The sequence below is a fragment of the Rattus norvegicus genome, chromosome 4 (genome assembly GCF_021556685.1).
Source record: "Rattus norvegicus strain SHRSP/BbbUtx chromosome 4, alternate assembly SHRSP_T2T, whole genome shotgun sequence".
Taxonomy (NCBI): Eukaryota; Metazoa; Chordata; class Mammalia; order Rodentia; family Muridae; genus Rattus; species Rattus norvegicus.
Window position 1 is genome coordinate 47,028,633 of NC_141537.1, and position 25,683 is coordinate 47,054,315.

The window sequence follows — 25,683 nt, forward strand, 5'->3', positions numbered from 1 at the left end:
AGTTTTCTTCAATTCTCTGAGCCATTTCCTTCAATAGTTGTGCTAGTGTTTCTACCGTATTACTTTTCTTTTCATGTCCTGACCTGCCAGTTGACACAGATGTCATAGGCTTTCTGAAATATGGTCTATTCAAGTTTAGAAAACCATGCTGTGTTACTATCTAGTCACAGAAACAAATACATGAGATAGGGAAAAGGAGTAAAAGTCATGCCGACTCAGTTTCAAAGGTTTCAGCTCATGTTCGAGTGGCTGCATTGTTTCTGGGTCATGCTTAAGACAGTTCATAATGGTAGAAGGATGTATCCAAGTTTTTGGCAGTCAGGAAGAAGAGGTAGATGGGTAAAAGCCAGGGACAAGATAGAGCCTTCAAAAGCATACACTGAATGACCCACCTCCTCCAATCTGCCCTATCTTCCACAGTTTCCACCATCTTCCAATAACCCATTCAGTTATACATTGAATTATGCATGTATGAATCCATTGACTATATCACAGTCCTCATGATCTGTTCACTTCCCCAATACCCCCATCTATGAATGTTGTGTTGATGTCTAGGCCTTCAACATGTGAGTAGAAGAGGTATTTTTTGTTTATGTCAAGACATTCTTTCCCTCAGTGTTCTAACATTAAAAGATTTCATCTTCGCAATTAGCAAATCCTGGGTGACAACACTTAGTCTCAGTTTTAAGTACTATCTAACTACTGACCAACAATTCTGTACTGTTCACTGTGTTCTAGGAAAAGGTATTTGCTTAAGGTCATATCTGGTAAGTTCTCCAAAGAGTTTGCCTACATCAAAAGTGTCCAGAGTACAAGTAGTAAATGGACAGATCAATCCAAAGTGTTTGTCAGAGGCCAGTATGATGAATAAGAACGTATTACTTTCATTCCTACCATTTAAAAGCTATGTTATTATGTGAAGAGGACAATTATAAACATTATAATATGATTAAATTTTTTTTTGGTTATAAATAGATGTTACTGTAAGTCAATAGCTCTCTAGTCCAGGGCCCCTTTAAAATTATTTCTAACCACAAACATTTTAAATGTATAGGCTTTTAAAAAATATTTACCACCTTTTAAAATTAAAACTGATATTTTTAAAAGATTTATTCATTTCAAAATAGAACTGCAAATATGTTACACACGAACACATACTTTTATGGAAAAAGAACTGCCTAATTCAGGCAGGACAAGCATTGAAAAGGGTGTCATTGCTTTAGTTCTTGTTCAGATCTCTTTAGTGTCTAGTTGAGTAGAAGAGAGCCAAGGTCTCCCATCTGATTCTTCATTTAATTTCTAGTCACAACATGTGGACTCTGCTAATACAATCATATATAGAAAATGTGAGACTAAAAAATGAAAAATGTACATGATTATATAGTAGTTTGGATATCAAGAACCCCTGAGTAGGGGGTTCTTTAAGGATGTCATTAGTACCATTGTACAAATATAAGAAAATAACCTGGAAATAGAAAGTTGCTAGCAGTAAAAATGTACTGTACCTTAAATTTTTCTATAATAATGTTATAATAATAATTCTGTTTTATTTGTTTAATTAATTAATGTATTCACTTGACATTCTGAACACAACCCCCTCTCTCTTCTTTGCCCAGTCCTACGCTTACAAATCTCTTCCCTGTTTCCCCAGGGGAGTCACCCTGAGTACCACCACACCTTGGAATATCTGGTCCCAGCAGGACTAGGTACATCCTCTCTCACTGAGGTCCAACCAGACAGGCCAGGTAGAGGGACAGGGATCTAATGGCATGGAACAGAGACTGAGACGACCCTTCTCCACTCATTAGAGGATCCACATGAAGACCAAGTTGCACAACTGCTACAAATATGTAGGGGGTACAGGCCCAGCTCCCGCATGCTCCCTGGTTGGGTGGCCTAGGCTCTGTGAGCACCCATGGTCCCAGGTTAGTTGACTCTGTGAATCTTGTGGTGTCCTTGACCCCTGAAGCTTGCTCACTTCATCCCCCACTCTTCCACAAGACTCCCCGGGCTCTGCCTGATGCTCAGCTGTGGGTCTCTGCATCTGCCTCCATCAACTGCTGGATGACGCGCCTCAGGAGAGTTAGGCTAAGTTCCTGTCTGAAAGCACAGCAGATATGTTAATAAAAATGGAATTATACGTCGTAAAGCATGCTTTAGAAAACAGAGGATTGGAGAGATGGCTCAGTTGGTAAAGCTCCTGTCACCAAGTAGGAGGACCTGAATTCTAACCTCTATCCGCCATGTAAAAGGCAGGCACAGTGGTGCAGACCCGTAGTCTGAAAAGTCAAGGACTGGAGGATCCTAGAGGCTTGCTGGACCAGTCTATCTAGTCAATCTGTGAGCTTTGAGAGAGACTCTTGTCTCAGAAACATAAGGTGGACCTTGGAGCTGACTAGGCAATACCATATAGATTTTCAGAATTTGGATAAAATTGAAGAATAGATTGCATGTTAAGAAGTAACTATTGTCTTGATGGATGAGTTGATTGTAACTAGCCTTGGTTAGACAATTTTTATGGTGGAGAACATACTTTGCCTAAGAAATGACCCATTTTCAGTGAAACAAAATATAGGGGAATAGAAGAAAGAAACTGGACAGGGATTGAGACAGACACCTGACCTTGACCTCTACCCTCCACACACACATGTACACACCTACCCATACACATATCATACCACACCATCAAAAACAAAACACAGCATGCACCTCTGGGATTAGTTAAAAGTTGACAAATATTAACGACTGCTGATTTTAATTTGGCTTTTTATCAAATAACCAAGTGAATGATTTATAAAACAGAACTAATGTTCCCTATACAAACTATGAAATATATTTTTATCAGGATTGTGTGTGTGTGTGTGTGTGTGTGTGTGTGTGTGTGTGTGTGCGCGCGTGTGCATGTCAAGGTGGAGGCCGCAGAACACTATTCTTCAGGTACTCAGGTACTACCTATCTTTTGAGACAGGATTTCTCACTAGTCTCTAACTTGCCAGGTAATTTAGATAGTCACCTGGCATTCTCAGTACTGGGATTACAGATTACAACTGTACCTGTTGACTTTTTTTTTTTTTAAGTGGGGGCTGGCTACTCTTCCAGAGGTCCTGAGTTCAATTCCCAGCAACCACATGGTGGCTCATGACCATTTATAAAAGGATCTGATGCCCTCTTCTGGCCTGTAAGTGTACATGCAGACAGAGTACACCTATATTAAAAAAAAATACCCAAGCCATATGTGTCTTGGCCCATGCCTTTAATCCCAGCGTTTGGGAGGCAGATGCAGAGGCAGCAGGTCTCTGAGTGAGTTCCAGGTCAACAGAGGCTCTCTCAAAAGACAAAACGAACCAGCCAACAAACAAAAATGTGAGTTAAGGGGATTGAATGCTGACCCTTAGACTTCCAGGACTGCAATCTTCAGTGATTGAACTCTCTCACCACTCTGTAAGAGGATTTCTGTCCTTAATGTACAAATGAAAAACCCTCCTAAGGAGGAATGCTAAATGAATATTGTCGAGGGCTGATTTCTATTTCCTTTTTGCTCATTTGTTCATTCTAATTTTTTTTTAAGATTTATTTATTTATTATATATAAGTACACTATAGCTGACTTCAGATACACCAGAAGAGGGCATCAGATCTCTTTACAGATGGTTGTGAGCCACCATGTGGTTGCTGGGAATTGAACTCATGACCTCTGGAAGAGCGGTCGGGCGCTCTTAACCGCTGAGCCATCTCTCCAGCCCCTCATTCTAATTTTTATAACCTTTTCTTTCCTTTCCTTTTTACTCCACAACGTTTTACACACAAATCACGTGATTTCCATGTATATAGTTCTTTTTGTTTCTTTCCTTAAGAATCTCATGGGTTGTTATGGACAACTTGACTTAGTTGATAACTTGATCTTGAGGTTGTTAAGGTGGATAGTTGGATAGTTAAAGGAATTATTTTAACTATTAGGCTGGGGAGTAGGAAGAACACTTTGGTGACTTGCAGGCAGCCAGGATCTGCTGAAACAATTTACTTTCAAATCTTTCAAGATACTCAGGTGTTAAGTTAGAGACTAACACTGAAATATGTTAATTACCTGTTGCTATGTGATTGCTGGCACATTTCTAGATTCTGTCTGTACTATAGATACAAAAAGAATGAGTCTTGTGAGAAAATGCTGTGTGCCTAAAACTCACTTATGGAGTAAGTTAGGCTTACAACAATCATTTTAACAATGCGGGCTGCGAACAGGAATATGGAGGAGGAGAACAAAGGGAGCTCTGCTTCTGTCTTTCAGTTCTAGTTTCAATTCCAATTCGTACTTTTACATCTCTAGTGCTGTTTTTGCCTTTCCCTGAATTCTGTCTGGTTTTGTTCAGTGGCCTTTGTCTACTTGTCTTTTTCTCCCGATTCTCTACCTTCTCTTTCCTTTTATCCTGAAGCGTGATGTTGGTCTTGCTTTACCCACTTTGCTCTAAGCCATTCACCATTCACCTATATATTTTTCAACAAAATAAATATGTAGGCTATCCATCTATGTCAATTTTTTTTGTGGTTTTTGTAATCAGTAAATAAATCAGTGGCCCTTAACCAGTTTATACTCTAGGAGGGAGAAAGAGATGAACATTTATAAACATAGGTAATTTTCAAAGCACGTGAGAATAACCAAAGCTACGGGAAAGGTACATGGACAGATCTAGGTTGAAGAAGCCCAGGGGCAGACGTAGTGAGTTTGAGGTAGTCGATATCAAACCCATGGTCAGGTATGTATGATTTAGAAAGTGACATTAGGCAAAGACTGATAGCCACAAAGAAGTGGATATTAATCATATGACATAGGCAAAAGAGCCCTGAGATAGGAGACTACCTGGGATGTACCAACAATAACAAAGGAGTCCTGAATGGATAGAGTAGGTGGAGGGGAGAAAAGAGGGCCTGAGGGGTTATGGAGGGGAGCACAGGGTAGTAAATTCCACTGTTACTGTAAGTGAATTGGGGAACCTTGCAAGGATTTGAGTAGAGGTGTGATATGATAAATCAATTTTTATAGACTGCTGTGTTGGTGGGAAAGAGCAGGGAGGGCAGACGAAAGAGTCTTCTTGTATTGATGTTACAGAGAGATGTGTGGTTCATGTTGGCAGAGGAAAGTATAAATGATGAGTCTGTGTATTTTAAATCATAACCAAGAGAAGTTGCTAGTCAACCAGATGTGCAGTATAGGAAAAACAGAAGTTAGGATGATTATAAGGATTTGCCTTATCAGGAAAGGAATTCTAAGCTAAGGCCCAGAAACTAAGTGAGGCAGGGTCAAAAGGACGTTGAATTGTATTTTGAATAGTTACAGTGAAAAGCAACTGTTAATTTTTACCTTAAATAGTGACATGACCTTTCCTAGCCTGTGGTAACTCTGGCTTTTTTGAAGCAAAGAAACCACTAAGCAGAAGGGAAGCGATGGCATCTGAATTTCTCAGAGGCCTGTGAGTGCCCCTGATGAGAGCCTCTCCTTGTTGCTATGGTGCTAGATGAAGCTGCCACACTATCCCATCTTATAGACCATGTAGCAGAGCAGTGAGTGTGTGCTGACACATCTCCACAGCTCGTCCCTTACCTTTTCACTCAGCACATTTTCTGTTCTGTACACTCATTCTGTTTACCTCCTGTAGTTAGAAGTTCCACTTGTTGGTCTACTTTTCCTTGCTGTGATCAGCCTTTTCTAACTTCAAAGGATCATGTGGCCCTATAAATTTTGAGGGGAACTGTTTTACTCAACAATGAAGGATTTATACTTTTGTATACTTATTCCATTTGTACTCATTGCTTTTATTACTGTTCTGAAGAAAGAAACAGAATAACTGCTGATTCTTTTTACTTCCTCTCATTGTTTTGTATCTGTCATATGCTTCTTTTCTTTTTTATTTCTTCTAGTAAAAATGCCTTCTGTATGTCTACCATTTGGAATTCTTATTTTGTTCTTCTAAAGTCCCCAGCTTATTAAAATCTACATTTACATTTTTGATCAGTTATTAAGCTTACAAATACCTGTCATTTGTTCCCTAATGATGTAGCTATTTGCATGTAACCCAAACTAGTTTTCACACATGTCAAAATTAATAATTTTTCTGCTTAGAAGCTGTAAGTGAATGGTTACTGCATATAGATTAAAATGCAAACTCAAACTCCTCACATAATTGCATACTCTTACAAAGTAATGATTTTATCACCCAAGAGAAAGCTAAACACATTGGGTTGCTCTTTATTGCCAGAATTGGATCTTGTTTAGACTGTGCCTAGGACACTGCCCCAGGATCTTAGCCTCTCATAGCTGTACAAAGAGCACACACACACACACACACACACACACACACACACACACACACACACAATCAACAAACAGATCTTGTCCTGCTTTTTAATTGCCCTTTTCACTTTTGAAATAATTATTTATTTGTTTATAATAATAATAATATTTATTCTCCAACTCTACTACCAAATACAAGAGAGGAACTTCACCCTCTTCAATGGCTTGTAATATATACTCAGTGTTTGCTAAATTAATTAATATACAATTACCTGGAAGGGAAAAGATTGGACATTCCCCACCACATTTCTCATTAAGCTCTAAAATACGACTTATCTGACAGTTTAGGAACTAAACAAATTAGATACTGAGGCCTTTCTAGTCGTATTGCAGGCAGCTTCACAAGGAGGATGGGGAGGAGGAGGAAGAGAAGGAGGGGGAGGAGGAGGAGAAGGAGGAGAAGGAGGAAGAAGAGGAGGGGGAGGAGGAGGGGGAGGAGGAGGAGGGGGAGGAGGAAGAGGAGGAGAGGGGAGGAGGAGAGGGGGAGGAGGCGGAGAGGGGGAGGAGGAGGAGGAGGAGGGGGAGGAGAAAGAGGAGGAGGAGAGGGGGAGGAAGAGGAAGAGGGAGAGGAGGAGGAGGAGGAAGAGGAGGAGGAGAGGGGGAGGAAGAAGAAGAGGGAGAGGAGGAGGAAGAGGAGGAGGAGAGGGGGAGGATGAGGGGGAGGATGAGAGGGGGAGGAGGACTGCTTAGCCTAGCTGGTCTACTGTCAGCTGTTTGGCCTGGCTGCTGCCTCATACCAGTCCATCCCCTGCTCTGATTCTGCCAACTCCAAATTTGGGAACTTCCTGGTGGCCCTCTCAGGAGGAAATATGTGGCTTCCTTGGCTACACTGCTGTGCTTCAATCAAGTCCCATTTAGTTTGCCTTGGGGAAATTTGTTTTAAATCCCTGTTCTGTCATTGTGACAGCTTCAGCTTCCCACTCCTCTGCTGTTTTAAGGACAGTGTAGATTTATCTCTGTGTACTATCTTATCTTTTCAGTAGATTTCTTGGGAAGAAGAGCTGATGTGCTTATCTGTCTTCCTTCTCCATTTGGAAATCCTTTAGGGTCTTTTCCTGCTGTTGTGGGAGATGCATGGAGTCTTTGAAGAACTGAGTGTATGTACCTGACTAACACCTCTGCCTGATGCTCTCACAGGGCATGGATTTTCTTTCTCTGAAGTAGTAGAGACTACTTTTGCTGCTGCTTTTTCTGGAACACAGAATTCGGATGCGCAGATAGGAATTATCACACTTGATTTGCTTTTCTTTAAGTATCAGTTGAAGATACAAATCCTAATACTTAGAGTTGTCTAAAGATTGGTTTTATTTCCTCAGAGGAAATGATGAGATGAAAGATGTACCCAAGCTTTATAAATACACAGCATGGGCTGAGCCCAGACTGTTTCTAACTATGCCTAGGCCTAGGTCCAGAAACTTCTAGCCCCCATAAATCTAATCTTCTGCAAGACCAGACCTTAAAGACTTCAGCTTCCAACCTTTGTCTGGTAACCTAGGCCTAGAATATTTTCAGCCTCTGAGACTTAGTGCTGAATAAGCTCATCCTTTCTATTTCTTTCTGAACTCTGGCTGGCTGGTTCAACTTAGCTGTTCTGGCTCATATTCCTCTCCAAGTTGACTGATTCAATCTGACTTCTCTCCGGTTCTTACTGAATTGTTCTGATTGGCCTCAAATTAACTCTGACAATTTATTCTAATCTTCTGGCTCCTTCTTATCCTCTGGCTTCACAGGCTTCATCTCTAGTGCAATAAACTCACTGTACTGACTCCCAAATGACTGTCACTTTCTTTCTGCACTGCTTTTAAATAGCCTCCCTTTCCTGTTCTCATGAGAGTTGGGCAGATTGTATCTCTGTCTCATCCTGTCAGCACTTTTTCTGCCTCTCAACTAGACATCATTGTTTGGGATTGGATATGTGTGCTAAAGTATGTGCTTGTATTCTAGCCAGAATGATTAAAGGTATATGGTGTGTCTATATTCCAGCTAGATCATACAGACCTAGAAGATCTTTGTATTTGATCAGAGCAGCCATGATGCTGGATTAAAATTCCTCTACACACCTGCCCTTAGAGTTTCCTCAGAGAACAACTCCAGATGACATTTAGGTTCAATTAATTTGCAGTATTTAAGAAATAGAATTGAGGATGGCCTCAAACCCAGTCACATATGGTCACTAACAACTTACTGTTGTTGGTAGCAGGCATATTAGGGAGACAAAAGATAATGTGAGACAGGTGTCATAGTTCATTGTACACATGTATGGGATGGGACAGATTTTTTTCAAGATACTAAGAATTAAAAAAAAAATCTGTGAACCAACTCCCAGCAGGATAAATAGCCCTACCCCAATTATGTAGTTGAGGGATTCTTGCTCTCTCCCTGACCAAGGCAATAAATAACACAGAGGTCAATAGAAAAGCATGCTATAGACGGTAGATGATGATAGAGTCCAATGGACCAAGGTGGGGAGAATGAACCATCTGTCTTCCTTATACCCTTTGGTGAGCAGCAGTCTTTGGATCACAAAACACAGAAGGGACCGTTCTATGGTTCACTACTTTCCTGGGTGCTGTTTGTTCCCAAAGCTATGAAGAAGGAATAGTGTCTGGGATATCTCTCCCTGCAACACTTACTTCCTTGTTTATGCAGATGCTAGGCAGGCCCTCACCTGTACCTATTGGGCAGTTGGAGAGGGAAATGTCTGGAGAAGCCTCAAACAGGATTCAGGGGCATAGGCAATGTGTCTTGGCTGTGTGCATAGGATGCTTTATTCTCTATAAAGTGATAAATGCTAATATGGATTGCACTTGGATCAATGCTAATATCCCCATATGTACCAAACTATATAAAGTGTGTCTCTTTTGGGGGGGGGAACAAAACAAAAATTGTATATTACTGAGTCCTAGTAAAACAATGTCTAGCATTCATAACACTAAATAACTTGTTTTCAAAAAACTTTTTACTACATTTCTCTCTCTTTTCTCTCTCTCCTCTCTCCCTCTCTCTCTCTCTCTCTCTCTCTCTCTCTCTCTCTCTTTCTGTGTGTGTGTGTGTGTGTGTGTGTGTGTGCGCGGGCGTGCGTGCTCGTGCATGATTGTGCATGCACATGCACAATGTGGTGTTCAGAGAACAGGTTGCTGGAGTCATTCTCTCCTTCTGCAGTATGAGTCCTGGGATTGAATTCAGGTTGTCAGGCCTGACAGCAAGCATGGCTCCCCTCTGAGCCACTCACTGGCTCTCAATGACTATTATAGAAAGCAGTTGCTAAATAGATCTGATACAGCAGCAACAACAACAAAGCTTGTGGTCAAAGAAATCTAAGACGCTCACAGGTTCTTTGCCCAGCCATTTCAGTGGTAGTCAAGACCTCTTATCACAAGGTGGATAACCAGGAGCATACAAATTTCCTGGTAAAGCAGGAGTTCCTCACAGCTCATGTTAAACCTGACTTAGCTACTATAGTTCTGGAAGATCTGAGGAAGTATTTCAGGAAGTTAAGCTGATACACACCTCAACAGGCAAGGAGCTTATATGTTGTATACTTTGCATTGCTGGGACAATATAGCTGAAGGAACAACTTAAGGAAGTAAAGAATTCTCTGTGGCCATGGCCCCAAAAGATTTGAGACCTTTATGACAGGGAAGTCATGGCAGTTTGTGGCGGTGTTCATAATGATGATAATGTTCATAATGATCATGTAGTAGAAGCCCCTCACTATAGAAGCCCAGGAAGCACAGTGGGACCAGAACCAGGGATCAGGTTAAATACTCTTCAAAGGTCCACTCCTAGGAGTCTGTGTAGAAAATTGGAAAGAAATTTAACAAGGAAGTAATGGTATAACTGAGGTGCAGTGTCCTTTGGCCAAAACAATTGCATATTTTAACTTTTGTCCAGGTGTGAGTAGACGAACTTTGATTAGAGCCAATCACAAAGGACATTCACATGGACTGGAATTATGTATGTTGAGGATAATTTGAGGTCAAAAGTAGACTATGCACTGAGAAACGAAAATCTTCAGTGTGTGAGAGTCTGTTAACTGGTATAAAACATACAAAAGGATGGTGTTCTGGTTAGTTCTATGTCAACTTGATACAATCTAGAGGTGTTTGGGAAGACCATAATTTCAGTTGAGAAAATTCCTCTGTCACATTTGCCTATAGCCAAGGGTGTAATGCATTTTCTTTATTAGTTATTGGTGTTGGAGGACACATCTCACTAGGGCAGTGCCATTCCTGGGCAGTTGGTCCTGGGTTATATAAGAAAGCAGACTGAGTATAGAGTGGGGAACAGGCCAGTAAGTACATTCCTCCATGTCTTCTGCTTCAGTGGCTGCCTCTTGGTTCTTGTCTTGGTTCCTACCCCATTTTACCTTCATGATGGATTGTAAGCTGGAACAAACCCTTTGCTCTTCAAGTTGCCTTTGATCAAGGTGTATAATCACATCAATAGAAACCCTAATTATAACAAAAGATAACAACAGGTGGTATGGCATGAACTTATAAGGAGCAGGAACCACCACTCACAACTACATAGAAATGTCCTTGGGTGCACTGTGGAGAAATAAAGCCAGGTCTATATTCTCCCTCCTAGTCACAGTTGTGGGCACAGTTCACTGCAGATAATCAGGAAACTCAAACTAATGGTTAACTCATCAACCAGTGGTTAATTCCTGCACATTGTATATGGATGTGTTTGGGACTATAAAAGCATTGACACAGGTTCCAGCAAGGGTACCTGGGAAGATAGGGGTGGAAAGAGAACTGTAGAAGGTGAGCTGTTTACAGGGGAACATGTTGATGAATGTCACAGCTTGGGGTATAGCTCTGTGCCATGTGTTGTCATAAAAGAACCTTGCATTGAGTTACGTTTCCTGCTACCTTTGAAGTACCTGCCAGAGCATTTGTAAACTCTGACCCGGGTAACCATGAGTTAATCTCCTGACTCCTGCTATTGACTGTTACCCATATGAATGTGGAAGGCTGCCAAAAACTGTGGTCGTGCTTTTGGCATGAGAAGTTCTTTCTGACAGAAATTTTTGGTCAAAATGTTTAGCTGTTTATTGAGACCACTCTTGGAACAGGAGACCAGTACCATGCCATCACGAAGGAAGGATACACAAGGTCCTCTTTTACTTGGGCTTGCTTCCAGCTCACTCAAAATATGCACTGGAAATCCCAGGCTTGTTCTTTATCTCAGGGTGAGGCCACACCAGACTTGAAGCTGTTCAAGATGATACAGAAATGTTCTACTCCAAGAACTACCTGGAAGTTTGAGAAAGATGTCAGTCCTTGAGCCTCCAGAAAGTGCAGTGTACTATGGCGTCCATCGCTGGGAGATTTCTTCTGTAGTCATAGAACAGTGGTGCCGTCGGAGCTTTGGCTTTGGGAAGGAGAGTTCTTAATGTTAGGACACGTTCCTTGTCTGGAATGAACAGTATCATTTTGACAGGAAGCACAGATAATTATGTAAGTAACCCTCTAACCCTTGGGGTTCATGAGGTTCATGCCTGCAACTGGCTCTGTATGTGGATGTGTATCACTCCAGTGAGGAATCAGTGCTTTAGCCAGCATCTGGGCATGTCAGGCTGGACCATGTGACTTTTCAATAGGTGTGGTTCAATATTTGCCTTTTAATTAATTGTAAAAGTGACATTTTCTTATTAATGCATGTCTAAGCCTGTGGAGGCTGCATTTTATAGTCTCTGTGTAAATGGAGTGCTCTCATGTCTCCAAGGACCCTCTAAGTAATTCATTCTTCCCTTCCCCTGTCATGCAATGTAAAGTGTCTTTTCTATTTTCTATTTATGCCTTTGTTTGAAACTGATTAAAAATGTCAAACTTGCAGCTCTAACAAAATAATATCTGCTGTTTGAATATAATACAGGCCAAATTGTCTAAACCTTAATTAGGCTAAGCTTGACTTGACCTCAGTAGGAATCTGGCTGAGGCATTATGTTAATTACCTCTGCCTTAAAATATGTAAGAGTTTTCCTACTCAGGGAACAATACATGGACAGCTAAACTAATAAAATGTTTAAATAGATGCAAATTAAACTTGAAAAGTTTAAACTGTTGTTTTCATCCTGTAAGTCAGCTGAGAAAAAGCATACAGACTGTGGTTCTAAATTATGTCCACAGAGCATTTCAAATCCAGCGAATTAACTCTCCTTCCTTGTCCATTTGAGCTCATAAATGTTAACTTCAGAAGTGCTTTAGATTCTTCCACTGAAATAAACGTGAACTGACAATAGCCAGATGATGTAAAACTGGAACTGAAATTCTATCCACAGCCCATCCCACATTCTTCCTCATAGGTATTAGAGGACTCATAGGAAAGCCAGTGTTTTCATTCTACAGAAACTGTAATACATAGGCAAAGCGGGGCATATAAATTTCTTGCTGCCAGGAAAAAGCAATTAGCAGTGAGGGGAAGACAGAGGGAAATAAATAAACAGAACTATGCTAGATAGTGAGTGAATTCAAGGATTTATTTAGAATGACTTGGCTTATAGAAAACAGGCCTCAACATTTATCATATGCTTTCATTCAAGCCTGATGTGGGAACTGTAGTCTTTTCTTAATAGGCAAATTATGTCACCAAACCATTCTTTGTGCTTTATTTCTAAATAAAGAAATAGAGGATATGCTATATTGTATAACCAGTATACCAGAGCTCAACAAATAACACATCAGAAATTCAATATATCCATGTCAATATTGTATAAGGATGACAGCTTCATACTTGGCTAGGCATGTCTGGGGGTGATTTATATATCCTGTGATCTAGGCGCTGCTCTTCTCCTGCTGATGAGTGCATCCCAGAAGTTCCATTGCTTGTGAACGCAAACTCATATTTATATCTTATGCCAGGAAACCATCCTCTTGATTTCTATAATGTGCCTTCTCTCCCACAATCAGTCCTTTTATTTTGAAGACAATGAACTATGGGGAATGAGTAGGACTGTCAATGTGGGTCTGGAAAAGATATAACACTCATAATATACTCAAAAGATTGTATTAATTAGTCTTACCTAAACCTAACCTCAACCTTACCACTAAGAGTCAAATAGGGAAGGAACTTATCCTACAGTAGGCCGACCTCCAAAATACCTTTCAGGATGAGTTAATAATGTATGTAGTTCCTCAGAGGAGTTCCGTCAGTGAACATACTTTTTCAAAGTAGGTGGACAGTAAAGAGTTGGACTTATAGGTTATGTTCATGTGAGATTAGCAGGTATTGGACGTCATTGTAAAGTTGGAGTACAGTTTACCAGACTATATAGGACAAATTATTTCAGGAGGAAGTATTTATTCAGATACTTAAAAAGAAAAAAAGGGACAGCATCTCACTGTGTAGATCAGGCTGGCCTTGAATTCACAAAGATCTACCTGCCTCTGCCTCTTAAGCACAGGGGACTGAATGTGAGTACCACCACACCTAACGGAGGCCCCCTCTTGACATACTACCAACACTCTAAGGAGCTACAGAGTCAAACCCTCAATGTATAGGAACAAGTTTTCATCAGAAGTCAATTAGGCAGCAACAAGAGATATGCTAAGTAGGTCGTTGGGCAGAGGTCCATGAAGCCTCAGCCCTATACAAGGAAGTACAGACTTCTAAGGACTGCTGAGAGTGGGAGAAATAGATACCCACCCCCCAAGACATGCCAATTAGCTGTCCAGTAACAGATGGTCAGCCCTGAAAACATACATCCAAGTAACATTACACAGACTGAATATGTCAGGTTAGGAATATATATGTATATCCATATAAGCATACAACACCGCCTAATGAAAACAAGAGACTATGAATTCGAAAGAGAGCAAGTAGAGCATTTGGACTAAGGGAAGAGGAGGGGGAAATAATGCAGTTACGTTATAATCTCAAAAAATAGAAAAAGATGTAAAAATAATAACAAAGAAGCCAATTGGGATATAAGAAAACAAAATAATTCTCGTGAAAATTAGCCCTTCAGGTTTTGAGAAGTTATATATGAAAAAATATTGAACGTCTTGAAGAAATCTATAGTACAGAGACATAAAGAGTAATATATAAAAACATGTCCAGCCTACCTGGGATTGTGTGGATTTTTTCAGGTTGTTTCAATGATACTGTATTTTAGAGCATGTTTTTCCATGGTATGCTTCTTTTACTCAAAACTGCTTGACTTTTGTTCCCATTAAGAGAGGAGAGAATGCGCAGCTCACTCCTTCTCCCCGTCCAATGGCGTTTTGCCCTGTGAATAGGCATCATCGCATCTGTCCAGCCCCGTATTTCAGCAGGCTTTCCTGCTTCGGTAGTACACACTTCAGCTGGTGACTCCTCCGAGATGGGGTAAATGGTCTTTGGGGAACTGAGCTGGAAGGGCAAGTAGTGGGTTGTAGAGAAGGCCTTTTACATTATTTCCCTTATGGCAGTCTGCTAATCAGCTGTGGGTAAGACATGTTGGGCTTTTAAAGTATGATATCACTGAGAAATGCGTTTTAGAAAAACCTTTTGGGTTTTAAATTTTCTTCTTATTAACCAGGCTTTGGCAAATGAAAGCCTGAGGTCCACATCCAGCCTGTTACCTGCTTCTGTAAAGAAAGTTTTATGAGAACACAGAATTTCTTATTCATTTACATATTGCCCACAGCTGTTTTCAGGTTGTAAGGGCTGAGTAGTTGCCATAGAGACTGTATGTCTTGAAACATCTCCAATGGCTGCTCCCTGGCCCTTACAGAAGTGCTGGCTTCCCCTGCTGTTAGAGTATTGCCTATTATCACATCTATCCTTTTGTTCTTCTTTTGAAATGATCTATTATCAAGCCACATACATAAAATGACTGCAGAGGATGACAGATGTAGTAGAAAATATGGTGTTAGGGGCTAGTGATGTTCTCTACATGGATGGTAGGGAACTGGAGAAGACACCACGTGACATCTTCAGGTGACAGAAGAAAACTGAAACTCAGGTGGTTAACAATCTTCTAAAACGTAGCAGGAATTACCAGGGGCTGGATTTCAACTCAGAAACAACTCCAAAATGTTTTTCCCCCTCTATGAATGGCTGTTTCTTTAAACCTATGTAAATATAGTGCAAGAAGAATTATAAGCATTGTTTCAGAAGCAAAGTGGTTCAGTTCTCCAGACTTGGCCATCCTACAATGGGAGCTATGATGTGTTGAAATTTGGACTTGGTACTGATGACCCGGTTTGAATCATAGTCCCAGCATTAACCTTGGCTGAGTCACTGAGTTCCCAGCCTTCCTTGTGCTGCAGTGAGGCGGTGGTGGGAGGGAGCTCCTCTGAAAAGTGAGGAGGGTGTCTGGAGGATCTCTATGGGCTCCTCTGGCTCTCACTCTCGATGATGCTGTGGCTTTAGGAGGTGGCATTTGATCTGGGCTTTGGAGTGTGGGGTGATTTTGACAGGCTGCCTCGTAAATGAGGGGGAAAGGTATTCCAGGTGGTGAAAACAGTTTGAGCAAAAACACAGGGACTAGCAACTGTAGAAGGAATTCCAGGAATGGTGTATACCGGTTCAGTCTGACAAGGCTGGGGCTTAACCTTGCAGCAAACCAGAAAGCCAAATGGGAGCTGGCACTAAACTGAGAAAGGACCTCAAGCTATGCTTAGGATCTGGGAATTCCTTCCTGCAGTTAGTTGTACAATCCTAGAGGTCCTGTAGTGACCAGTCCGTGACTGGCCTCTTCTCCTAAAATTAGTCCCAGGGATAGAGACCATACCTCATCTCTTGCATATCTAAGCAGCTCTTAGTGTAAGGAAACATTTCAGTACATTGAGGCAAAACTTACAGGGTCTACTTGTAGTTCTCCTGGCATGTAGGCAATGGGAGACTATAAACAGTAGAACATGTTTAGGAAAGGCCTGACCCAGACCCAGGACATCATGGCATAGTCTTTCTCTTCACAAAGGAACAGCATTTTAAAAAGCTTTCCAGTCATGAAGTAAATATTGTGTATCCATACTGAGTCAGTCGCTCATTTAGAACACAGGAACAGGATGGTATCACTGCTCACAGGGAAGCTGGGGACAAGGACTCCGGCTAGCCATAGCTGGAGGACGACAGGGAAAGGGTACTGGAGTTTTAGGAGTTGGTCAGATTGGCTAGGGACAGAGGAAGAGTGCTCAAGGAAGGGGGCTAGGAGACAAAAGTGGGAGTGTCTGAAAGGAACTGAAAGCCCTCTTTAACTAGAACATGACTGTGTGAACCTGAATTTAATAAGCCAGTATTCCTTTCTTAACGTTATTTTTAGTCAATCAGTGTGTGTATATGTGTATACATGGAAGTCAGGGACAACTTTGTACAGTCTGTTCTTTGTTTCTATTGTCATGTGTATTCCAGAGAGGGAGGGAGGAAAGGAGGGAGGGAGGGAGGGAGAGAGGGAGAGAGAGAGAGAGAGAGAAAGAGAGAGAGAGAGAGAGAGAGAGAGAGAGAGAGAGAGAGAGAGAGAGAGAGAGAGAAGAGCACCCAGATTGTCAGACTTGGGTATCAAGCCCCACTTTTTTTTCCTCACACAGCCATTTTGCTGGCTGTAACTAGCCAGTATTACTAAAAGTGACCAGTTCTCCGCTTAACTCTCTCAAATATGTATGTGTCCCTTTAAAAATATTAGAATCCATAAAAATATGGAATGAGACATAAAATCACCTTTAATCTCAGCAATCAGAAATAACTTTACTTCAGTACATGCCTGTGTTTCTATACAAGGGCACACAAGAACAGCATGATCTTATTGTACAATACAGTTTTCTCAGCTTTTGTATGATATAACAGTATATGCTAGCAATTCCCAGTTCATGCTGCTAAAAGTCCTTTGAGAACTTAAATTTTTCCATTAAAATATAATTATATCACTTCTTCCCTTCCCTTTCCTTCCTTTAACCCCACCCATGTTCCTTCCACTTCCTCTCAAGTTTATGGCCTCTTTTGCTCTGATTATTATTGTTATACACACACACACACACACACACACGTATAAGTTTATGTATATGATGTATATGTATGCACAGACTGACTTCATTTAGAATTGTTGTGTGCCTATGATTTTAGGGCCAGCCACTTGGTATTGGATAACTCATTGAGTGGCTCATCCCTAGGAAAGACCAGTTCTCCTCAGCAGTCATTCATTAGTTGCCTGTAGTTTTTGTCTAGGAGTGGGGTCCAGTGGGGTGACCTTCCCTTTAGCATATCTATTGGCATTGTCTGTGTCCAGGCCTTGTTTAGTCAGCCATATTGTTGTGTCATTGATGTAGCTTCCAAAGCTGTTATTTCTAGGAGACACAATCATAGCCAACTCCCTGGGACCCTCTTACATGATGTCTTCTGAGTGTTGGGTGCAGAGTTTCTGTTGCACATGTGTCAACTGGGACTAGGCTCCCCAAGACCATTTGAGCTCTCCATCATGGCAAGCTGTACTTTTCTGAGGTGGTCTCTGTTTGCTGCACAGAGAAGCTTTGTGATGAAGGGTGAAAGCTGTAGGTATAAAAGTTAGGAGTTATACTGGTATAGGAAAGTAGTGGTCAGAAGTTCTCTATTCAACTGTGAAACTTGAAGATAAAGGGATGGAACTAGAAAATATTATATTGAGTGAGGTAACCCAGACCCAGAAATACAAACTCAGTTCAGAGTTTCAAATCTTCAGATGTGAGTATATAGGCTAGATGAACCACAGAAATCAGGAAAGCAAAAAGGATCCATATGAATGGGAGGCTGGAGCCAGGAATAAGAGGATACAGGTAATACATAGGGGGAACTGGGAAAAATGGGAGGGAGCATTGGGGAGGAAAGAGAGAGGTCAATACAAAAGGAGGAGAGACAAATAATATTAAGGATGTTTGAGAAAACCTTAAGGAATCATAGTACTTTATACTTACCTAAAATTATCTGTAATACATATGTATATTTATTATATAAATGTGATACATGTGTGTATATATCCTAAATGAAGTTATGCCACTTGGGGTAACAATGCTCCCCACAAGAGCCTTAGACTATGTAACAAAACCCCAATACCAGGCACAAGAAAGCTCCATTTGAGTTGTTGGTCATAGTAGTCCCAGTAACCCCCCCCCCAAACAATATTGGCTATTGGTGTTGCCCTTGGCTGTCTCTCAGACACTGAAGATAAATATGCCTCTATTGTTGAAGACATTGTACACTTCAGACAGTACTTAGAAGACATGAGCTGGGAATAAGCTTTATCTAGCATTCATAATACCAGAAGGTATTATGCAGCCTGCCAATGGAGTAGTCCCACCCAGCTCTGATGCCTATGAACCACAATGACCAGTATGCCAAGGTAGCTCTAAAGGTGCAGGACGACTACAGTAACCAACAACTGCCTAATTGTACTTAAGCCCCAACTCAGGAGAGAGTTTATACCTGGTATAAGAATTGTAGCCAACTCCCTGGGCTCCCAGATCCCTGGGTCATGGATCTTAGGGGAGAACTTTTAAAACAATTTTTATTAATTCTTTTGAAATTTCATTAAATGTACTTTGATCATACTCACTCCCTATTTTTCCCCTTAACTTCTCTAAAATCCACTTCCCCTCTCATCCCTCTCACTCCCACAATTTGTGCTGCCCAGATCCTCCTAGATGTTGGACCATGTACTGCAGTGTGGATGACCTGCCAGGGGATATACCCTTAAAGAAAACTGACTCTCCCCTTCCCAAGAAGCCATTAAACCATTCAAAACTCCTCACTTAGGAGCAGGAGCTCATGAACCTTCTCACTCCAGGCAAGAATGTTGACTGGCTTGATCTTGTACAGGCTGCTCAGCTCCTGAGTTCGCAGGTGCAGCAGAGTACCTGGCTTCACTCTAGCCCTCCTCTGCCACTAATACTTACTGTTTTCCAAGCTCATCCCTGAGCCTTGGTGTGTGTGTGTTTGTGTGTGTGTGTGTGTGTGTGTGTGTGTGTGTGTGTACACGCATGCGCATGTGTATGTGCCTGTGTGATATATTTATATATATATAAGATACATATGTGTGTCTGTGTAATATATATGTGTGTGTGTGTGTCCCATTTGTGACTAAGCACTCCATTGACACTTATCTCTGCACTTTGACCAGTTCTACATTTCTAAGTTAAATTACTATACAAAGAAACTTCTCTGATGAGGGCTGAGAGCTGTGGATGTAGAAACATAAAATATAAATTTAGACAACAGTTTGATGCTGTTTCTCTTTGGCAGAATGATGATAGTAGGTCACACCCCACCCACACCCACCCCACTAACCCCCGGGATCTGAAAGTTGAAAGCTTCCCAACTAGTTGTTGGCTATGGAGTACATGCATGTGTTTCCTCCTGTGGGCACCTCTTAAATCAGATGGGAAAAAGAGGAGGGGGAGCTGGTTACACTCATACATTCATACCACTCTTATACCCATGGGTATATCTTGCCAAACTGGTTGGGTTCACAGCTGGTCAGTGACCTCCCCCTTCTTCCCCCAGTAGCCTAGCTAGCACCTTCCAGTACTATGAAAATGTGTCAGCATGGAGAAAGTTTCTAGGTCAGTATCAATTTGATCTCTCCATGTTCTGTGACCACCAAGTATGCTGTTTTCACCAATATGGATTTACCTTCAAAGAGAACTTAACTTTTAAAAAGCACACATAATAGGAAAAAAAGACAATGATATTTAAATGTTTTGTAACAGGTCACATTTAAGGTGCTCGCAGTTTTCTTTACTATAACACGTAGTGTGATAAACAGCTTCTTTGTAAAGTTGTATTTGCATCTGACTGGTTCTTTGGAGGTGCATATAATCATGTCAGTGGTCTGTTGGAATCGTCTAGACATAGAGGGTCATGAAGGATAATCTTAATATGTGTTTAAAGAGCTGTTACAGTGGACTTACAGAGGTGGAGTGGAAAGAGGTGATAGGAAGGTGAAAATAATGATGCCTATGATGGCACACATTAGCTCAAAGTACGAGTGGAATTCAGACATGAAGCCTAAAGAAACGAAGCTGTGCTTATTCTTCAGGCTAACACTGTCCCTCTGAGCTATGTCAGCGACGGTGACTGTACCTAATCTTCATGTACTTGTTTTCTAAACAGCTTTGCGAGAACTTGACTGCTATCTATATATTTTACACATTAAAGGCATCAGGAACCCAGAAGGTGTCAGCAGTGTTAGGGACAAGACGTTAATGAGAGACTGATAGTATATTGGGTTCCAATACAGGAGATACCGAGGGTGGGGAATAGATTTGAAAGGGATGAGGGCTCTAGGAAAGGGAAACTTTTGGTTGAATATTAGGTGTGTTACCTTAATGGACACTAGTAGAACTGTCATGACAGGAAGATAGTTGATAAATCGCTCTTACCTCTCAGGTGAGAAGGCCGAGCAGGCGTTTGCATGTGGGATCTTGTCACATGGAGATAACTGAGACCCTAGACACTGAAGTAATTTTAAAGTTCAGACATACACTTGTCTCCTTGGGTTTTATGGAGAGTCCATATTTAAGCTTTAACAATTAATATTTGGAATTACATTTTAAAATTACATAATATGACTTGTAGCCTTGAAATATGATTGTTACTTGAAAATAGGTCAAAAGTGATAAATGTTTAAATGTTACAGTTCAGAATGTCTTTATTGTGTTGCCAGCTGCCTCATGACAGAGAACTTAAGTTCTAACAAGCTTTAATTAGAAAAAGTGAAAAAAAATCAAAGGATGATGTCAGCCAGAACCAAAGTGAACCAGAACAAGAAATACTTTTATTGGTTACAGAACATCCACAGTGTGTGGTTTGTCTCATCGGCTTCCTTTAATAGCAATGAAAATATTGCAGGCCTTTTTCTGGGAGTTCAGACCGTGGGTTTTTTGGACACAAAATGGTTTTGATAGGTGTTTTTAGTAGTAAAATGATGTTTTTTGTGTTTCAAAACAAAAACTAAAAGATGTCCTAAATGAGTCATGGCTTTAAAAAAAAAGAAAGGATACTGAACATATTCTTAACAAAAGAAGTAGACAGTCAACACCATGCATCCATTTATTTCCTGTTTAGTGGTAAATTAGCCTACTATCTTAGGGTTACTATGGCTATGATGAAACACCATGACCAAAAGCAAGTTGGGAAGGAAGGAATTGACTTACACTTCCACATCATGGTTCATCACTGAAGGAAGTCAGGACAAGAACTCAAGCAGGGCTGGAACTTGGAAGGGTTGACACAGGGACCATTGAGGGCTGCTGCTTATTGGCTTGTTCACCATGGCTTGCTCAACCTGCGTTCCTGTAGAACTCATGATTACCTGTCAACTGATATCCCAATGCACAACGGGCTGGGCCTTTCCACATCAGTCAATAAGAAAATGACCTACAGGATTACCTGAAGCTAGGTCTTACTGAAGTATTTCTCAGTTGAGACTGTCTCCTGACCAATGACTCTGGCTTGTGTCATGATGTCATAAAACTAGTTAGCACACCTATACTTTAGTATTGTTTATCTCGGCATACTTTCTATCATGAATATTGACATAAAAAGTTTAATAAACTTTTTAGAGGTCATCATATTATAATTGAAAGTAGTTGTCCATGTAGAAGATTAGATAGATCAGTGGTTCTCAACCTTCCTAATGCTGTGACCCTTTAATGTGGCTCTTCATGTTGTGGTGGTCTCCAGTCATAAAATTATTCTTGTTGCTACTTCATAACTATAATTTTTGCTACTGTTATGAAACATAATGTAAATATCTAAAATGTAGGCTATCTGACATGTGACCCCTGTGAAAGGGTCATTGACTCTCAAAGGGGTTACAGCCTGTAGGTTGAGAACCACTAAACTAGAGCATCACAAATACACGAATTTACTTTGTAAAGAATCTGGTTCTCCTTCGCGATCCAGTTTAGCCCTTCTGTAAGAGAAGATGAACCAGGAAATTCTTGGTCTGTCCTTTCTCCTCCTCACTGAAGTTGGACACTAGTTTGCTTTAATCCCTTTGGGCCCATTCGCGTTCATGTAGTTGGAAGCCATTGTATGTTCCATTAATCTATACCTGTTATTGGCACATCTCTTGCTCCTTGCCTTTTTACAGAACTTCATCCAGTTTGCCAGTTCAACCTAACCATAGAATACCTTGCCGGTGTGCCCAGATGATGTCCACTGTTCTCTGACATGCAGTAACCATGACAGCTGTGGTCACTATGCTCTGGGAATCTCCAGTTGGTTTGGCTTTCAAGATGGCCTTACTCCAAGCAGATTCTTTTTCTTGATATTGTGCACATCCACCTTTGTCTTTAAACTTCTTGTGTCACTTCTTTCCCCGGTCCAACAAATGACCCTGGTCTCTGTTAGACTGAGGTTATCCCCTCAAACGCCCCCCCCCCCCTACACACACAATCTCTATCAGGTTTTCTCTCAGCCATACTACTTTCCAGCTAGCTGTTTTCCTAGTTCCCAGTTTTGTCCAGGCTGCTTCAACAGTAGTCCCCATCCCTCTCCTTTTTACTCTCTGCCTTCCACCCAAATTGCTCTGGACAAGCTACCAGTCACTTAAAGTCTGTGGACTATATTTCCTTCCTCACCAGGTTTAGTCTCTTTATGGTATTTTGAAGTTACTGGACATCTCCTATTGTTCTGAGAACCTCCTCTCTCTTTTGAGTTTCTTTCCACTTCAAACTTGTACAAATTCAGACTCGTCATTTTTCTAAAAGAACTGGGAAAAAAGCTTTTAATGATTTAAATATTTGCTTATAATCTAGTAATTTTTATTATTTTAAAGGATTATAATATATTATGTATGTGTTTTCATGTATGTGCGTGTTTGTGTGTGTAGGTTCACAAGTGCATGCCAGAGGTCAGATTTTTTGTGTTGTCAGGTTGTCTTTTGTTTTCACCAAAACTTTTTTAAAATTAAAAATATTTTGACAGATTATTTTTGAGAATTCCATACAATTGTTTTTATCATAGTCATCCATTCTCAACTGCCCCCAGATCTACCCCTCTTCCTTACTCATCCATCTTTGTGTCTTCTTTGTTTTTCAATCCTCTCAAGTTCTGTTTGTGCTGCCAATATCCTCTTGGGTGTGGTGCCATCCTTGGAAATGTGGTCAGCTTTCCAGGAGCTGCTTCCCTAAAGGAGAGTGGCTCTCTCCCTGAGATGAGACACTGGGAATCGCCTTTAGCATCTCCTCTAATGGGAGGAGTTCATGCCAGCCTCCAGGCGATAGCTTGGTTTCCACAGCTGCATCTCTCCACCTGAGGCTAGCTAGACTAGGCTGACTAGCAGCAAGCTCCAGGATAGGTCTGTCTCTGCCTCCTCATTCAGGGAGCTACAGAAGCAATCTGTTGCACCCATGTTTCTTTTTAGAATGGGTGCTAGGAATCAAACTGAGGTCTTCACGCTTATGTGGTAGCACTTCACCAACCCAGCCATCGCTGGGTCCCTATATATTTGTGTTACATAAACAGGACAATTTTGTATCCATTATACTGTAAAATAAATATTTCGTGTGTGTGTGTGTGTGTGTGTGTGTGTGTGTGTGTACACATTTGTGTGTATACATATATATGTGCAGACCAAAAGACAGTGTCTGGTATCTATCTTGTTTTCTGGGTATTTTTTTTCTTCCCTTTTTTTCCTTTTTCTTTTGTTTTGAGATAGGGTTCTCACTGAATGTCAAGTTTACTGATTCAGCTAAATTAGCTGCCAGCAAGCCCTAGGGATTCTCCTGCCATGACCTCTCCAGCACAGCATGGAGATTACAAGACTCGCTCTGGAGTTTTGTTTGTTTGTTTTTGTTTTTAATAAGAGTTATGAAGATTGAACTCAAGGCCTTAAGATTATGTGTCAAGCACTTTTCTGACTGAGCCATTTCCCCAGCCTCAAGAACTATTTCTTAAAATACTTGACTATAGGAATTATTTACTACATATATAGTTTTTATTTCTTAAATATAAATGTGAAAATATAAAACACATGTATTAATTATGCCCCTGGTCTCTTCTTTCCTAGTTAATGAAGGAGTTTCCCCTCTTAAGCATGTTCAATATCCATGAAAACCTTCTAGAAGCTCTTCTGGAACTCCAAGCCTATGCGGATGTTCAGGCAGTCTTAGCAAAGTATGATGGTAAGTCCTTTGCTATTTTTATGCATTTGAGAACTCCATTCTTCTTGACATAATTCAGTGATTAGATGGGAAAGGCAATTTCAAGTAGGACTTTGATATCACTCTAAGAATTGTCACCTGTGGAGTTCTGATGGTCATTCTCTAGCACCTTCAGTTTAGTGCTTACCCAGGCAGAAACTTACGTGGCTTGTGCTGCCCTCTTACCTGAACTTGGCACACCTTGCTCATACTCTCCCAGCCAGGCAGCTTGTGTGTCTCTACTTGGTTCCCTCCTGATCAAAAGACACCCCATGTCAGATTGAGTAGTACTAAGTGATCTTCCCATGATACCTTGCAAGTTCACTGTGATCACTGTCTAGTGACCTTGTTGATGTTCTAGATCAATAAAGAACAACTAATTGCCTTGGCAGCAAATGTTTGAGATCACGTTCTGTTCCCTTTCCTGTGTGTCTTCCTTAATAAGAGACTACCCCCATTTCTTTATGTAGTGCCTTTGAAGGCCCTTCACCAATGTGCTCACTTCCCCATAAGTGTTTTCTACTTTACCTGTTACCAACTGATAGAGAATTTAAAACTATTCTGTTTACAGTGACATTTATGCATTTAGTATTTGATTAATAATATAAAAGTTATATACATAATTTCCTGCTATGCTTAGACTCTATAAAACTCCATACTCTTCTGACTTATTTCAACAATTTTCTCCATAGAATGTGTTTGTTTATAGATTTGATATTATAGCATGGTTACTTATACTACTTAATCTTTTTTATGCATTGTAAAATATTCTTTCTTTAGTAAGCCTTATTAGTCCATTTAAGTATTACTCAGATCTCAGACTTTTTGGAATTCTTCAAACATAGAACCAACTATATCATTTGGATCTTATTTTTGACAGAAATCCTCCCTAAGGGATGCTGTTGTTATCCTCTGCTATTAAGGAAACTGAGCTTTTGTGAGCCTGTTTGTGTTTGTTTTTCCCAAACTCTTGTTCAGATTGATGAAAACTAGAAGACTTTAGCCAGGGATGGCATCAGTTTGCCTGTATAGATATGCATACCCTGTGTAACAAGATATACACTCCTTAGTATGGAGCTGATTTTAAAGTATTTGTGGAATACCTAAAGTAAACAAACTGAAGAGTGTTTGGCCTTCACATCAGCTCATTTTTATTCTCTGTTTATTCTCTAGAATCTCACTGTTCAGTTGAAGCTTGGAGATGTAAGCTATACATCATTGTGAGCACAAT

At 40.7% G+C, this 25,683-nt stretch overlaps 1 protein-coding gene across 45 annotated transcripts in view; it reads left to right on the plus strand.

The window, feature by feature from the left end:
• Window positions 1–25,683, plus strand: part of St7 (suppression of tumorigenicity 7) — a 244,242-nt gene that overhangs the window by 161,229 nt on the left and 57,330 nt on the right. For all 45 annotated transcript variants that reach the window (XR_015685362.1, XR_015685363.1, XR_015685364.1 and 42 more), the window contains 1 exon segment: window positions 24,320–24,434. Coding sequence is in view for 24 of the 45 variants with exons in the window: in XM_087656484.1 (XP_087512610.1) it covers window positions 24,320–24,434 (115 nt within the window). In the remaining 21 variants the exon portion in view is untranslated.